The 15,783-nt window shown below is 43.2% G+C and overlaps 1 protein-coding gene across 5 annotated transcripts; it reads right to left on the bottom strand.

Moving 5' to 3' along the window:
- Positions 1 to 484: 484 nt before the first annotated feature.
- Positions 485 to 15,243, bottom strand: LOC106576025 (calumenin-A-like). Of its 5 annotated transcripts, none has more exons than XM_014152835.2 (7): positions 15,116 to 15,243; positions 14,014 to 14,235; positions 8,242 to 8,423; positions 7,859 to 8,025; positions 7,674 to 7,734; positions 2,703 to 2,902; positions 485 to 1,704 (listed from the first exon to the last, which is right to left on the bottom strand). In XM_014152835.2, the coding sequence occupies exons 1-7, from the start codon at positions 15,121 to 15,123 to the stop codon at positions 1,600 to 1,602; spliced, it is 945 nt and encodes a 314-aa protein (XP_014008310.1). In that variant the 5' UTR covers positions 15,124 to 15,243; the 3' UTR covers positions 485 to 1,599. The 5 variants fall into 5 exon arrangements, with proteins under 5 accessions (XP_014008310.1, XP_014008307.1, XP_014008308.1 ...); XM_014152832.2 differs by having other exon boundaries at positions 8,230 to 8,423; positions 15,116 to 15,239; XM_014152833.2 differs by having other exon boundaries at positions 8,230 to 8,423; positions 15,042 to 15,177.
- Between the last annotated feature and the right edge of the window lie 540 nt (positions 15,244 to 15,783).

Raw genomic sequence — 15,783 nt, 5'->3', positions numbered from 1 at the left:
ATCGCACCCTGTTTAAGACAGTAATGAATGATGTACATTTAATTCTGAATATTGACCGAACTTGTCTGATGATGGCATATATTAGCTTACCAAAGCTGCAGTCTAAAAATAGCAATGCATGAAAAAAAATGACGAAAAATATTATTTTAGCACTTTTATTTTTTATATCTCCGGAATGGGGGGTCTTGGGGTGGATTCAATAAACCATCTAAGGTTCCCTAACACCTGATTGAAAATGTGAGTTCAGGGCAAATAGGGTTTATTGAATCTACTCCTTGATGAAATACTCAACATGTTGATTTATTGTAACATATCTAAGGTAAATAAAGATTTATATTGTATTTCGATGCACTTTTATAACAGTGGTGGACAGTGTTTTATTTCAACCACGCTCACCATTTATTGAATCTCTTAACAAAATCATTACCACAAACACAACGAGACATACAAACTGTTAAAAGAAGATGTGCCTTGAGGCTCAAACTTGAACAAATAAGTTTACTCAATGAGTTTTTTTTATTGAGAAATGGGCTGTGGAATCAAAAGTACAGCATTTAATCCAAAATATGAATGTCCATACATTCTGTGCATGAATTCAGAAAAGAAACACTTGCTGAGTATGTAAATACTTCAACATAATTTTAATTTAATTTGGAGCAAGCGTAATTCAGTAACAACGCTGCAATGCACTAACCTTTCAGTTCCGCACGCCCCATAGGAAGGAAGTACAACCGCTCCTATTTCTAACCAATAGAACAACAGATGCGTTCTCACACTTGTGCTGCTACTCAATAGTCCAAAATGGTTTCCTTTTCTTGTTTCACATTGGTCATCTAACATATTTCTTTCACCTATCATTTGTTTCTAGACCAACGCAGATGGAGGCAAGGAGAGGAAACCACTGTAGACTGTTGAGAGGCAGTGATTGACAGCAGAGAAGGCTAGAGAAGCAGTGATGAACTGCTAATAATAACGGCCCTAGTCATGTAATAATGGCCCTAGTCATGATAGACAAATACAGTACATATGAAGAAAAGGGGGTCAAAGAGAGTGTTTATGGAGAAACAGAGCAGGGTGAGGGATGATTTCACTGTAGTGGACTCACGTTCCCATGACCCTCTGATTCACTGATATTTAGTGTCAGTTTCATTGGTTGAGCTCCCAAAAGACTACTCAGAGAAGGCACACACTGGGTGAAAGGAAATGTAGGAGGCTAATGTTGGGTAGCATCTCTCATCTACTAACTATACTAAGAAATGATGGGCTGTCACTACAATCAGTGTCATTCAAAACATGACTGTAAAAAACACCAAATCATTCCCACATATGAAGGGTTTGGTGGAAGAATTATAAACAACTCCAAAAGGAGTATTCAGTGCTTGTGAGTATATCATCATATTTCAAACCAAGGCAAAAATTATGACCAATCTAAACTACCTATGTACGTAACAGAACAATAAAATGAAGTGATGGGATGGGAAGTATTAGGTGCTATCAACCACAAACTAATTGGAGACAATGTAGTGTATGAATAGGTTTCGTACAAAATAAAAATCAAACCAAGTTTAAAACTGTTTTATCTAGCTAGGACTAAATCATCTAAAACTCATCGTGCCGTACCAACGCCTCGCCAAAGTCAGTTGCTTGACTTCCTACAAACAGGTCGTACTTGTTCAGGATTTCTTCCTTGCTGAGCTTTCCATCCTGAAATCAAAACAAAAAGGATATTTAGTCAACAGAATGCTTAAAACAGACACAGACATTGTGAGTGAAAGAAAGAAAGGGGGAGAAAGAGAGAATGAAAACCGAGAGAGAAAAAACCGAGAGAGAGAGAGAGAGAGAGAGAGAAAACCGAGAGAGAGAAAACCGAAAGAGAGAGAGAAAACCGAAAGAGAGAGAGAGAGAGAGAAAACCGAGAGAGAGAGAGAGAAAACCGAGAGAGAGAGAGAAAACCGAGAGAGAGAGAGAGAAAACCGAGAGAGAGAGAGAGAAAACCGAGAGAGAGAGAGAGAAAACCGAGAGAGAGAGAGAGAAAACCGAGAGAGAGAGAGAAAACCGAGAGAGAGAGAAAGAAAACCGAGAGAGAGAGAAAGAAAACCGAGAGAGAGAGAAAGAAAACCGAGAGAGAGAGAAAACCGAGAGAGAGAGAAAGAAAACCGAGAGAGAGAGAGAGAGAGAGAGAAAGAAAACCGAGAGAGAGAGAGAAAGAAAACCGAGAGAGAGAGAGAGAGAGAGAGAAAGAAAACCGAGAGAGAGAGAAAACCGAGAGAGAGAGAAAGAAAACCGAGAGAGAGAGAGAGAGAGAGAGAAAGAAAACCGAGAGAGAGAGAAAGAAAACCAGAGAGAGAGAGAGAGAGAGAGAAAGAAAACCAGAGAGAGAGAGAGAGAGAAAGAAAACCGAGAGAGAGAGAGAGAGAGAGAGAGAGAGAGAGAGAGAGAGAGAGAGAAAACCGAGAGAGAGAGAGAGAGAAAACCGAGAGAGAGAGAGAGAAAATCGAGAAAGAGAGAAAACCGAGAGAGAGAGAGAAAACCGAGAGAGAGAGAGAAAACCGAGAGAGAGAAAACCGAGAGAGAGAGAGAAAACCGAGAGAGAGAGAGAAAACCGAGAGAGAGAAAGAGAAAACCAAGAGAGAGAGAGAGAAAACCGAGAGAGAGAGAAAACCGAGAGAGAGAGAGAGAGAGAGAGAGAGAGAGAGACTCACTTTGTTTGAGTCAGACTCGTAGACGAGGTGTTTGGCCTCGGCCTCTGCGTGGTCGTAGTCTGAAGGAAGGATCCAGTCCATAGTCTCCTCCCGATCCATCTTCCCATCTTTGTTCTTGTCCCGGAACTCTGAGAATTGCTCGCGCTCCGTCGCAACCCAGTCTGGCTCCTCCATCTCATCTTCATGGTTGTACATGTCACCTAGGAAACGAAGGAGAGGGGGAGGTAGAAACATCAATATTGTACATCTATTGAATGGAGTGACTACACACTGAGTACACCAAACATTAGGAATGCCTTCTGCAACTCTTCCCACAGTTGTGTTAAGTTGGCTGTATGTCCTTTGGGTGGTGGACCACTCCTGATACACACAGGAAACTGTTAAGCGTGAAAAGAACTGCAACGCTGCTGGGTTTAAAACAAACCGGTGCGCCTGGCACCTACTACCATACCCCGTTCAAAGGCACAAATATCTTTTATCTTGCCTATTCACCCTCTGAATGGCACACATACACAATCCATGTCTCAATTGTCTCAAGGCTTATAAATCCTTCTTTAACCTGTCTCCTCCCCTTCATCTACACTGAGTTAAGTGGATTTAACAAGTGACATCAATAAGGCCTAGTCACTTTACCCTGCCTTCATGTACATATCTACTTCAAGAACCTCTACACATTGATCAGGTACTGGTACTCCCCGTATATAGAGCGTATAGAGCAGCAGCAGCTGAAAAACAAGCTCCTACAAATATTGAAATTTACATGGTTTTTAGAGTGAAGTACATCGGAAAAAGCAAAAGAAAACTGCAAGACTGAATAGGAGAAAAAACAAGCAACAAACAAAGAAGATAGGCTTTTGAAAAATAACTATTTTTCATAATATTTTTGTTATCTTAGCTAGCTGAATTGTTTACCAGTTGCTAAGCAGTTGCTAGGGACTCTTTTGGAAGAAGCTAGCTAGCTAACGAAGAACAACAAAGAATATCTAGTTAACAGAAGAAAAGAAAGAGAATCAGGACAGAAGAAAAAGGATATCAAAGTGAAACAGTTCTCTAAAGACACAAGAGACAATAATACAAGAAACAACACTTCTGTAGCTTGTCAACTATGTGTCTGTCTATCCCTGTTCTCTCCCCTCTGCACAGGCCATGCAAACGCTTCACACCGCGTGGCCGCTGCCACTCTAACCTGGTGGTCCCAGCGCGCACGACCCACGTGGAGTTCCAGGTCTCCGGCAGCCTCTGGAACTGCCGGTCTGCAGCCAACAAGGCTGAGTTCATCTCAGCCAATGCTACCCTCCAGTCCCTAGACTTCCTGGCGCTGACGGAAACATGGATTACCACAGATAACACTGCTACTCCTACTGCTCTCTCTTCGTCTGCCCACGTGTTCTCGCATACCCCTAGAGCATCGAGCCAGCGGGGTAGTGGCACTGGAATCCTCATCTCTCCCAAGTGGACATTCTCTCTTTCTCCCCTGACCCATCTGTCTATCTCCTCATTTGAATTCCATGCTGTCACAGTTACCAGCCCTTTCAAGCTTAACATCCTTATCATTTATCGCCCTCCAGGTTCCCTTGGAGAGTTCATCAATGAGCTTGACGCCTTGATAAGTTCCTTTCCTGAGGATGGCTCACCTCTCACAGTTCTGGGTGACTTTAACCTCCCCACGTCTACCTTTGACTCATTCCTCTCTGCCTCCTTCTTTCCACTCCTCTCCTCTTTTGACCTCACCCTCTCACCTTCCCCCCCTACTCACAAGGCAGGCAATACGCTTGACCTCATCTTTACTAGATGCTGTTCTTCCACTAATCTCATTGAAACTCCCCTCCAAATCTCCGACCACTACCTTGTATCCTTTTCCCTCTTGCTCTCATCCAACACTTCTCACTCTGCCCCTACTCGGATGGTATTGCGCCATCCCAACCTTCGCTCTCTCTCTCCCGCTACTCTCTCCTCTTCCATCCCATCATCTCTTCCCTCTGCTCAAACCTTCTCCAACCTATCTCCTGATTCTGCCTCCTCAACCTTCCTCTCCTCCCTTTCTGCATCCTTTGATTTTCTCTGTCCCCTATCCTCCAGGCCGGCTCGGTCCTCCCCTCCTGCTCCGTGGCTCGACGACTCACTACGAGCTCACAGAACAGGCTCCGGGCAGCCGAGCGGAAATGGAGGAAAACTCGCCTCCCTGCGGACCTGGCATCCTTTCACTCCCTCCTCTCTACATTCTCCTCTTCTGTCTCTGCTGCTAAAGCCACTTTCTACCACTCTAAATTCCAAGCATCTGCCTCTAACCCTAGGAAGCTCTTTGCTACCTTCTCCTCCCTCCTGAATCCTCCTCCCCCTCCCCCCTCCTCCCTCTCTGCGGATGACTTCGTCAACCATTTTGAAAAGAAGGTTGACGATATCCGATCCTCGTTTGCTAAGTCAAACGACACCGCTGGTCCTGCTCACACTGCCCTACCCTGTGCTTTGACCTCTTTCTCCCCTCTCTCTCCAGATGAAATCTCGCGTCTTGTGACGGCCGGCCGCCCAACAACCTGCCCACTTGACCCTATCCCCTCCTCTCTTCTCCAGACCATTTCCAGAGACCTTCTCCCTTCCTCACCTCGCTCATCAACTCATCCTTGACCGCTGGCTACGTCCCTTCCATCTTCAAGAGAGCGAGAGTTGCACCCCTTCTGAAAAAACCTACACTCGATCCCTCCGATGTCAACAACTACAGACCAGTATCCCTTCTTTCTTTTCTCTCCAAAACTCTTGAACGTGCCGTCCTTGGCCAGCTCTCCTGCTATCTCTCTCAGAATGACCTTCTTGATCCTAATCAGTCAGGTTTCAAGACTGGGCATTCAACTGAGACTGCTCTTCTCTGTGTCACGGAGGCTCTCCGCACTGCTAAAGCTAACTCTCTCTCCTCTGCTCTCATACTTCTAGACCTATCTGCTGCCTTTGATACTGTGAACCATCAGATCCTCCTCTCCACCCTCTCCGAGTTGGGCATCTCCGGCGCGGCCCACGCTTGAATTGCGTCCTACCTGACAGGTCGCTCCTACCAGGTGGCGTGGCGAGAATCTGTCTCCGCACCATGCGCTCTCACCACTGGTGTCCCCCAGGGCTCTGTTCTAGGCCCTCTCCTATTCTCGCTATACACCAAGTCACTTGGCTCTGTCATATCCTCACATGGTCTCTCCTATCATTGCTATGCAGACGACACACAATTAATCTTCTCCTTTCCCCCTTCTGATAACCAGGCGGCGAATCGCATCTCTGCATGTCTGTCAGACATATCAGTGTGGATGACGGATCACCACCTCAAGCTGAACCTCGGCAAGACGGAGCTGCTCTTCCTCCCGGGGAAGGACTGCCCGTTCCATGATCTCGCCATCACAGTTGACAACTCCCTTGTGTCCTCCTCCCAGAGTGCTAAGAACCTTGGCGTGATCCTGGACAACACCCTGTCGTTCTCCACTAACATCAAGGCGGTGACCCGATCCTGTAGGTTCATGCTCTACAACATTCGCAGAGTACGACCCTGCCTCACACAGGAAGCGGCGCAGGTCCTAATCCAGGCACTTGTCATCTCCCGTCTGGATTACTGCAACTCGCTGTTGGCTGGGCTCCCTGCCTGTGCCATTAAACCCCTACAACTCATCCAGAACGCCGCAGCCCATCTGGTGTTCAACCTTCCCAAGTTCTCTCACGTCACCCCGCTCCTCCGCTCTCTCCACTGGCTTCCAGTTGAAGCTCGCATCCGCTACAAGACCATGGTGATTGCCTACGGAGCTGTGAAGGGAACGGCACCTCCATACCTTCAGGCTCTGATCAGGCCCTACACCCAAACAAGGGCACTGCGTTCATCCACCTCTGGCCTGCTGGCCCCCCTACCTCTGAGGAAGCACAGTTCCCGCTCAGCCCAGTCAAAACTGTTCGCTGCTCTGGCACCCCAATGGTGGAACAAGCTCCCTCACGACGCCAGGACAGCGGAGTCAATCACCACCTTCCGGAGACACCTGAAACCCCACCTCTTTAAGGAATACCTAGGATAGGATAAAGTAATCCTTCTAACCCCTCCCCCCCCTTAAAAGATTTAGATGCACTATTGTAAAGTGGTTGTTCCACTGGATATCATAAGGTGAATGCACCAATTTGTAAGTCGCTCTGGATAAAAGCGTCTGCTAAATGACTTAAATGTAATGTAAATGTAAATGTATATAGCTCCACAATGATCAGGTACTGGTACTCCCTGTATATAGCTCCACATTGATCTGGTACTGGTACTCCCTGTATATAGCTCCACATTGATCTGGTACTGATACTCCCTGTATATAGCTCCACAATGATCTGGTACTGGTACTCCCTATATATAGCTCCACATTGATCTGGTACTGGTACTCCCCGTATATAGCTCCACATTGATCTGGTACTGGTACTCCCTGTATATAGCTCCACATTGATCTGGTACTGGTACTCCCTGTATATAGCTCCATTCTTGTGTATTCTATTGTGTTACTTACCATTACATTGTTTTCTCATCTTTTTTTTACATTTACATTTTAGTCATTTACCAGACGCTCTTATCCAGAGCGACTTACAGTAGTGAATGCATACATTTCATAAATTTTTATATATAAAAAAAAAAATTGTACTTGCCCCCTGTGGGAATTGAACCCACAACCCTGGCGTTGCAAACACCATGCTGGCGTTTCAAACACCATGCTGGCGTTGCAAACACCACGCTCTACCAACTGAGCCACAGGGAAGGCCCTGCATCATCAGTAACTCTGCATCATCGGGAAAGGTTCGTAAGCAAGCATTTCACTGTAAAGTCTATACCAGTTGTAGTCGGCACATGTTATAACTAACATTTGATTTAAGGGATCATAGCTTTCACCTGGATTCACCTGGTCAGTCTGTCATGGAAAGAGCAGGTGTTCATAATGTTTTGTATACTCACAGTATGTCCACTTCAGTCCTTACCTATGTATTCATTCAGGTCAATGAAACCATCACCATTCTTATCAATGTCCTCCATGGTTTCCTGTGGGGTAAACAAAGAGAAAGAGGAGGATGGTTAGGGACCCGACCGGTGAACGCTGGTCTTGTGTTTCATATTTTACAAATACCTTTTAATCTAATGAACACAGAGAATGAAACACACATACCAGCACCACTATGTCCTTCATGTGGTCGTACTCCTCTGGGTGTAGGAAGGCAGTGAACTCCTCTTTGTTGGCGATCTGGTCTCTGTTCTGGTCAGCCATTTTGAAACGCCTCTCGTCCCTCGCCATCATGTGCTGGTAGTTGTAGCCATCATCTGGTTCCGGGTCATCTGTGGGGTCAAAGGGAAGCGGCTATGATCTCTAGTTAATCACACGTGATACACCCTGATCTGAATTGATACGGTAAATCAACCAATCAGTGAAACTAATACTAAAGGCCCTGCAATTATCCAACCAATCATAACCAACACATTTATGTTTTGGACCAATTGCATTTCCCGGGCTCATGCATGCTCACGTCATGCCCTTCTTACCCAGATAGGTACCATAAGTTACGTTCCTGTATTCCTCCCAGGAGATCATGCCGTCATTGTTGACATCAAAGTCCTTCCATTGGCGGTCCACGTTCTCATAGATGTACTTCTTCTGAGCCTTCTTAATCCAAGCTCTCAGCTCCACCTCAGTGACAAAACCATCACTGTCCCCATCAATCTTCTCTACAATCACACTGTATCAGAAAGGGGAAGAGCAAAAGAGAGAGACTATTAAAAAATGAAAAATGAAGTTCAAAAGAGGACAAATATATTTACTATAATACCAATGTAATAACAGTCAACACCAAGATCTAGTACAGTCTACGTGAAAGTGACGGCCTGTTCTTTGAATCTGATGATGGGAAAGGGGGAATTCTACCTCCTCTCCATTTACTGGCAAACAAGTCTATATGTTGATTAACTTTTACTGAAAAGAGGACATACTTCCTTGTATGAGTGACAGCATTAGTTTTCCATTGCAATAAGTACTTTTACATTTATATTACTCTGCCACGTTAACATACAGGTAACTTGTAGGTGGCAAACTACATGAACGGTCTCTGATTGGCTCCTCAACTAGGGCTATGACAGTCTTGGAATTTGAGGTAACGGTAATTGGCAAAGCCAATGTACACGGTCACCGACATAACCGTTCAAGGAAAAAGGGGTCAAAAAAGGAGAGATCACAACTCTGTTTGTACACTTGTTTACACTTCTTAATAACAGCCTACTTGAAACAAGCCATTACACATTGTTATTATCATGGCATTTCATTATTATTATTCAGGTTATTACTTATAAATATTAATCAACAAATTAAGAAAGGAATGATTCTCTCTCTTCTGCTATGAAGAGGCAGAATCATTAGATCACTTATTTTGGTATTGCAGCTATGTAGCTTGTTTCTGGTCACAGGTTAAGGAATGGCTGAAAAAAAATCACAACATTTATCCGAAATGAATCCTACAAATAGTACTGTTGGGAGATTTGGAAAGCCATAGTCAAACAACAAACAACATAATAATACTTTCAGTAAAACTATTTATCTTCAACTTACAATCTGTAGATGCTATGCAATTAGAAAGAATTTCAGAATTCTAGGGGCGCCACCCGGCGTCCCACCTGGGAGAGCCTGACAAGCCGGCCGAGGCATGAGCCCTGGACAAGCCAGCTGGAGCGTAGAAGGTGTGAGGAGGTGTGATGGTGTGGGGGTGCTTTGCTGGTGACACTGTCTGATTTATTTAGAATTCAAGGCACACTTAACCAGCATGCCTACCACAGCATTCTGCAGCGATACGCCATCCCATCTGGTTGGCGCTTAGTGGGGCCATCATTTGTTTTTCAACAGGACAATGACTCAACATACCTCCAGGCTGTGTAAGCGCTATTTGACCAAGGAGGAGAGTGATGGAGTGCTGCATTAGATGACCTGGACTCCACAATCACCCGACCTCAACCCAATTGAGATGGTTTGAGATGAGTTTGAATGCGGAGTGAAGGAAAAGCAGCCAACAAGTGCTCAGCATATGTGCGAACTCCTTCCAAGACTGTTGGAAAAGCATTCCAGGGGAAGCTGGTTGAGAGAATGCCAAGAGTGTGCAAAGTTGTCATCAAGGCAAAGGGTGGCTACTTTGAAGAATCTCAAATATAAAATATATTTTGATATGTTGAACACTTTTTTGGTTACTACATGATTCCATGTGTTATTTCATAGTTTTGATGTCTTCACTATTATTCTGCAATGTAGAAAATAGTAAAAATAAAGAAAAACCCTTGAATGAGTAGGTGTGTCCAAACGTTGACTAGTACTGTAAAAACAATGTTTATTTTTGTCATCAGAATATATATATTTTTTAAACGAAGAAATGCCAGGTTGGAGAGGATCTGTCGCATTTAAGTATTCACACAACATTAATGGAGTCAAAATAAAGATATGCCTACCTTGTACTTGTCTGTTGGCTTTTCATGCATATACAACGTCAACGCACAAAACCATTCAAACGAACTCTCACTTTTCTCAAAATATTCGCATAACGTCACAAACTCTGTTGCTGCGATCATTCAATGGCAATGGCATTGACATATTTTCTTCAACGAGAGGATGCCATAATGAGAGAAATAATGTAGCCTAAGCTACTGAAAAGAGGCCTTTTACAATATTACATCACGACAGGAGCGCTTGATTCTTATTAAAGAAATCGAGTCCAGACTAGGGCTGTTGCGGTGACCGATAATGGTCCATTCTAAATCAAAACAAAAACTAATTTCACACATATATTATTTAGTATATGTAAAGACAAGATTAAATCAAGAATAGTCTGATGGGTAACAATATTAGCCTATCACTTGTGAATGATGCCCAGCATAAGAAACAATGCCTTTTTTGGTGACTTTTTCGAGTCATAGTCACACACCTCATCTTGCCTAGCCCATAGGCCTATATGTTTTGATAAGGTTTGTATCACAACTAAAGTGGCCAAATAACTTCTAAAATCAAGCACATTATAAAGGGGTGTAGAGCCTAACTGGCATACATAAGCAGCGTGTGAGTTTCAAGTTTGGGGAAGATAATTTTCACCATAAAAATGCACCTTTATAATAAAAGCATTACATGCATAATTGCATTTGCGGTCACTTTTGATAATGATGTTTTCCGCTAATGGAAAATGTGCGCTTTTAGCCTACTACCATGTGCGCATTGCTGCGCTTATAACGTGAAGAAATAGCCTAATAATTTATCAACATTTTAAGCTAAACGATCAGATGTGTTGCGTCAGCAACATTGCGTAAACAAGTTTTTTTGATGCTAGTTGTTGTATTAATTTGGGATATATCGCATCCCACAACTGTCCCAGACTATGTTTGTAATATTTATTTCTAGCACAGAATAGAATAGGTTGAACTTTGGGGATAGTAGATTGACATTGGCTAGTGCTTTTGCTGTTCGTGCTTTTGCTGTTCTGTCTTCACTTGTAGCCTGTAAGAAAGACCGGATCACGTGATGGAGCACCCTGCACTCAGGGAGAAGGGAACAATGGCCACTGGCCGCAAAGGGCGTGGATTTTTGGGGGTGCATTATGGCCACACAAAGGGGATGCTGCCGGGAAATTCTAGGCATTATCAAATACTTGTCAAATTGTGAATGAGTGACTGATACAATGTGCACAGCCTGCGCAAAAAAAATAAGCAGAGCTCATGCGTTTCAAGCAACTTTTTTCAAATCATCATTGAAGTCACATCATGTCGGGGCTTCCCGAGTGGCGCAGTGGTCTAAGGCACTGCATCGCAGTGCTAGCTGTGCCACTAGAGGTTCTGGGTTTGAGTCCAGGCTCTGTCGCAGCCGGTTGCGACTGGGAGACCCATGGTGCGGCGCACCATTGGACCAGCGTTGTCCAAGTTAGGGGAGGGTTTGGCCGGCAGGGAAGTCCTTGTCCCATCGTGCAATAATGACTCCTGTGGCGGGCTGGGCACAGTGCACGCTGATACGGTCGCCAGGTGTACAGTGTTTCCTCCAACACATTGGTGCAGCTGGCTTCCGGGTTAAGTGGGCATTGTGTCAAGAAGCAGTGCGGCTTGGTTTGGTTGTTTTTCGGAGGACGCACGGCTCTCAACCTTCGATTCTCCGTACGGGAGTAGCAGCGATGAGACAAGACTGTAACTACCAATTGGGGTATCCAATTGGATACCTCAAAACATACAGCCCAACGATTGTAGAACAACTAAAGATACATAAATAACTCCAAATTAAGCATATAGGAATACCTATTTCTTTGTTAACCGCTCAACACAAAATAAGCGCATGTGCGCACTCCCTCAAATCGTTTGGAGAAAATATCCTTTCTATTTTATTCAGTTTTGTTCACAATGTATTCTTCATACTATAAAATAATGCCACGGAATTCTAAGCAAATCTTTTCTGCATATGAACTGGTGTAGCCCTCAGGCATTTGGCATAGCCAGATCAGGGCCTAACATAAGGACAACTCAGAGTATGCTATTCTGTTCTTCTGAAATAGACTACATTTTCTTCATATCATGCTTCTTTAGACCTGTCTAAAAATAAATAATGGATTTATTACACTTTTTAAAACGTAGATGTTCCAAAGGTCTGCATCAGTGGCTTGTAGGCTATGAGTGGAAGCCAGGAGATGCTAAATGTCTTTATGTTAATTATCGGTCAATTACTGTGAGACCGACAGTTATTTGCAGCCCTTGTCCAGATACGCTACTTTAGGAAACTTTCTGAAATGGACATTTTGGCCTATAGAGAGAATCAGCGAACTCACACACGCACACCCCCGTAAAAGCATCCATCAATCAAAACCACCAGCGTACTGTATGTCAGACACAAGAGCAAATATTTATCCTTTCACTAAAACATAATAAAAAACCTAGGTCTACCTTAGGCTTTCCTGAGAGTAGGTTGGAAGATAATTAATTGACAATGATAGTATGAAGGGGACAGCTATGCTATAGAATGAAGATGAAATTGACCATCATTAAAATAGAAACAAATACACGCAACATGTCCATAGCCTATTTATCAGTAACGTTGATTATCGAGGGGGAGAGTGTTGGAAGGATTTTTCAAATACTGTGAGGAACAATTATAATGGACTTCGTTGACTGACTATGTGAGGTGAAGAAAATATGACTTAGAAGCCCAGCTGGGCACTTTCCTACTTTTGACATTTGCGAAAAGCAGGCCAGGTACTTCTGTGCGTGTTCAGGCGCGCGCCTCCGTCAACATTAACAGGTCAGAGAAACCAGACACATGCTCATTGCTCACATGGAGCGTGTAAATGATGATATGAAATAAACCAAACCTTGTTTATCACAAGTGTAGCGGGTTTTGAACTATGCAAACAACGAGAATGAGAACGGTAAATTACTGTAATTAATACATGCATTAACAGAAATGAATGTAACCAGATTACAGGAATTAATGGTCAATTTCCTGTTTTACAAACAGTATCCTACCACACAGGCATTCCTAAAAGTGCATTGCGGGCCTATGCTACTATTCTACTTTGTGGGGATAGGAGGACAGCAATTTTTTGGGTGTAGCTTAGGGCAGCATATCAGCCAGAACCGGGCTTGATCAGCGATGATTTGTTTATAACTTTAAAAAAGATCCTGTATCAAATTATACCACGCCAGGTTGGAGAGGCTTGGCGAATTGTCCATTTGACACAACATTAGTGCATTATAGGCCTCAGAGCCAGAACAACCTTGCCGACTGCTGTTGAATAATTAATGAATAGTCAGAAACATCTAAACTTTATTTTTAAGGAAGACAGATGTATTTACTAGCAACAATGAAAACGTGTATTGTATAAAAGAAAGTCCACACATCACACAATGTTTTAACTGAAGTGCCATAGCCTATAGCACTCTACATCCCGCTCTACAAGCAATTAGCTGCTCAAGCAAAGGAAAGCTGTAAAGAGGAGGAGATGTAGAAAGTTTAATAGACAAACTAAGTTAACAAAACATTTGCTTATAATCATTAGTAAACACACCCGCTATTAGGTAAAGTTTATCGACATGAAAATAATATTAATAGCATTTTTTTAATCCTAAAATTAATGTAGGCCTATTTAAACGGTTTTGACGGTTTTATTTTCATGACGCTCTTCATCCATAATCGTCAGTTACACGGTTATTCAATTACCGTCACAGCCCTACCCTCAACTTGATACTATTAATACACAGCCGAGCCGAGGAATGGTGGCCACATTGGACAACTGAGACGCAGCCAGGCAGAGACTTGAGCCTACTCACCCTAGCCTGCGCTTGCTCTCCTCTGGGCTGAGGTCGTCAAATGATTTGGCCTCCTTTTGTCCCAGGAAGGCATCGTGGTCGTAGTCGAAGCCCTGAGCGTCGTCGTGCTCGCGGCTGCTGAGAGGTGCATCGTGGTGAATGCGTTCCTTTTTCTCGGTGGGTTTACTGGTGGCATAGACCACGCAGAGGGCAAAGCACATGAGCAACGGCCTGATCTCCATCCTATGAGAGAGAGCGAGAGCGCAAGAGAGAGAGAGAGAGCAAGATTAAAGACACCTCCTCCAGAGTGTTAACTTCACATCTGCTGCTCATTAGGGCTGTTCCAAGTCTTTCAGAATTTAAACATGTCTAGCTTTGCTTCATTGACGGGCTCTTTGACATTATGGTGTTACAGTACTTGTATCACATATTCAACGGTTGGTTGTTTATTAAACTGTTGCTGCTGGCAGCATAGACTTGTGATAGGACATTTAAAATGGAAGAAAAGAGATAGTCCTGTAGACAGGATAGGACAGATGAGTCAGGCAGGAAAGCCAAATACATGTCTGCAGTGCATTCATGATGTCATGATGTGGTATTTGTAACATTGAGGTTTTTATATAGTTAACAGTACTTGAATGCAGATCAGGGGAACACAATACCAGATTTGTTCACTATAACGGTAAAGTGGAAAGAATGTAGCGTTTGGCTGTCTGAACACAAATATAGGCACAGATTGTTAACATACAATGTACCAACGTATACACCATTCACACACGGAATACACTGTTTATGTAATATGTCACATTTCGCTACATTACCAAATGTGGAACAATAAAACAGAAATCAGTTGTTGACTGTAATGTAAGATATTTTGTCTTCAGTCACTTCATCATAATAAGATCGCCTGCTAGCCGCTAGCTCTCTTGTCAGACTATTGGAATGTGCCTGAATTGCATATCCTACCGTTTAGGGTTAGCTGATCATACAAAGTAACACTATCAATATTAGCTTGTAAGAGAAGTAATATCATTGTATTTCCTACCTACCTGCCTGCCTGATGATTCCAGACACAATATCTACACTATCTCCGTTTCACAAGCCAACAGTTTAATAAACACACCCTAGCATCGGCCTCCTTCCTTCTTAAAGGAGATCCAATGAGATTACAAAAATGAGCCTTTACGAGCTTTGATTGGTCCACTTCAGCAAAAAGGCACATTTGGACGATGACCTAACGTTCCATAATAAAACGTTTATTCATCGCATTCAGGTTTGATTGGCTTACACGAAAAGCGTTGTAGTGTTTGAACCAATCGTGTTTTAGAGAATGTATTGACGTTGGGTAAAATCTTCGCTGTGGTCCCTTTGTCCGAAACCTCATCCTGGGCACCTGATTGGCTACTAATTGCCACGTCCCCAAATTTGAGTAAATCTTTCTAGAACTGTCATCATTCGCTGAAGTTTACATGTTTTGCAGTTGCTGTTGAACATTGGATAAAATAGGAATATATGTAAAGTTAACATGTTCTTCTCTCCATCTCTCTCTCTCTCCATCTCTCAGTCTATCTATCAGTCATCAGTCTTGAGTGGACCTGACAACTTTAACGAGCTAGCTTCAGTGTCTTGAACAAGACCTAAATCTATGCAGCTGATTAAGTATTACATTTATGGGGAGATGGATATGGTAGAGGGTAAATTAATTAATTAATTTACAGTATAATAAATGTTGTTTAACATTTGGGTTTGAGCTTTTGTGGCATTAAATGTCGCCCTAACATGAATTGTTAA

The sequence above is a fragment of the Salmo salar genome, chromosome ssa17 (assembly GCF_905237065.1).
Source record: "Salmo salar chromosome ssa17, Ssal_v3.1, whole genome shotgun sequence".
NCBI classification, from domain to species: domain Eukaryota; kingdom Metazoa; phylum Chordata; class Actinopteri; order Salmoniformes; family Salmonidae; genus Salmo; species Salmo salar.
This window is presented reverse-complemented; position numbering and strand designations above follow the sequence as displayed.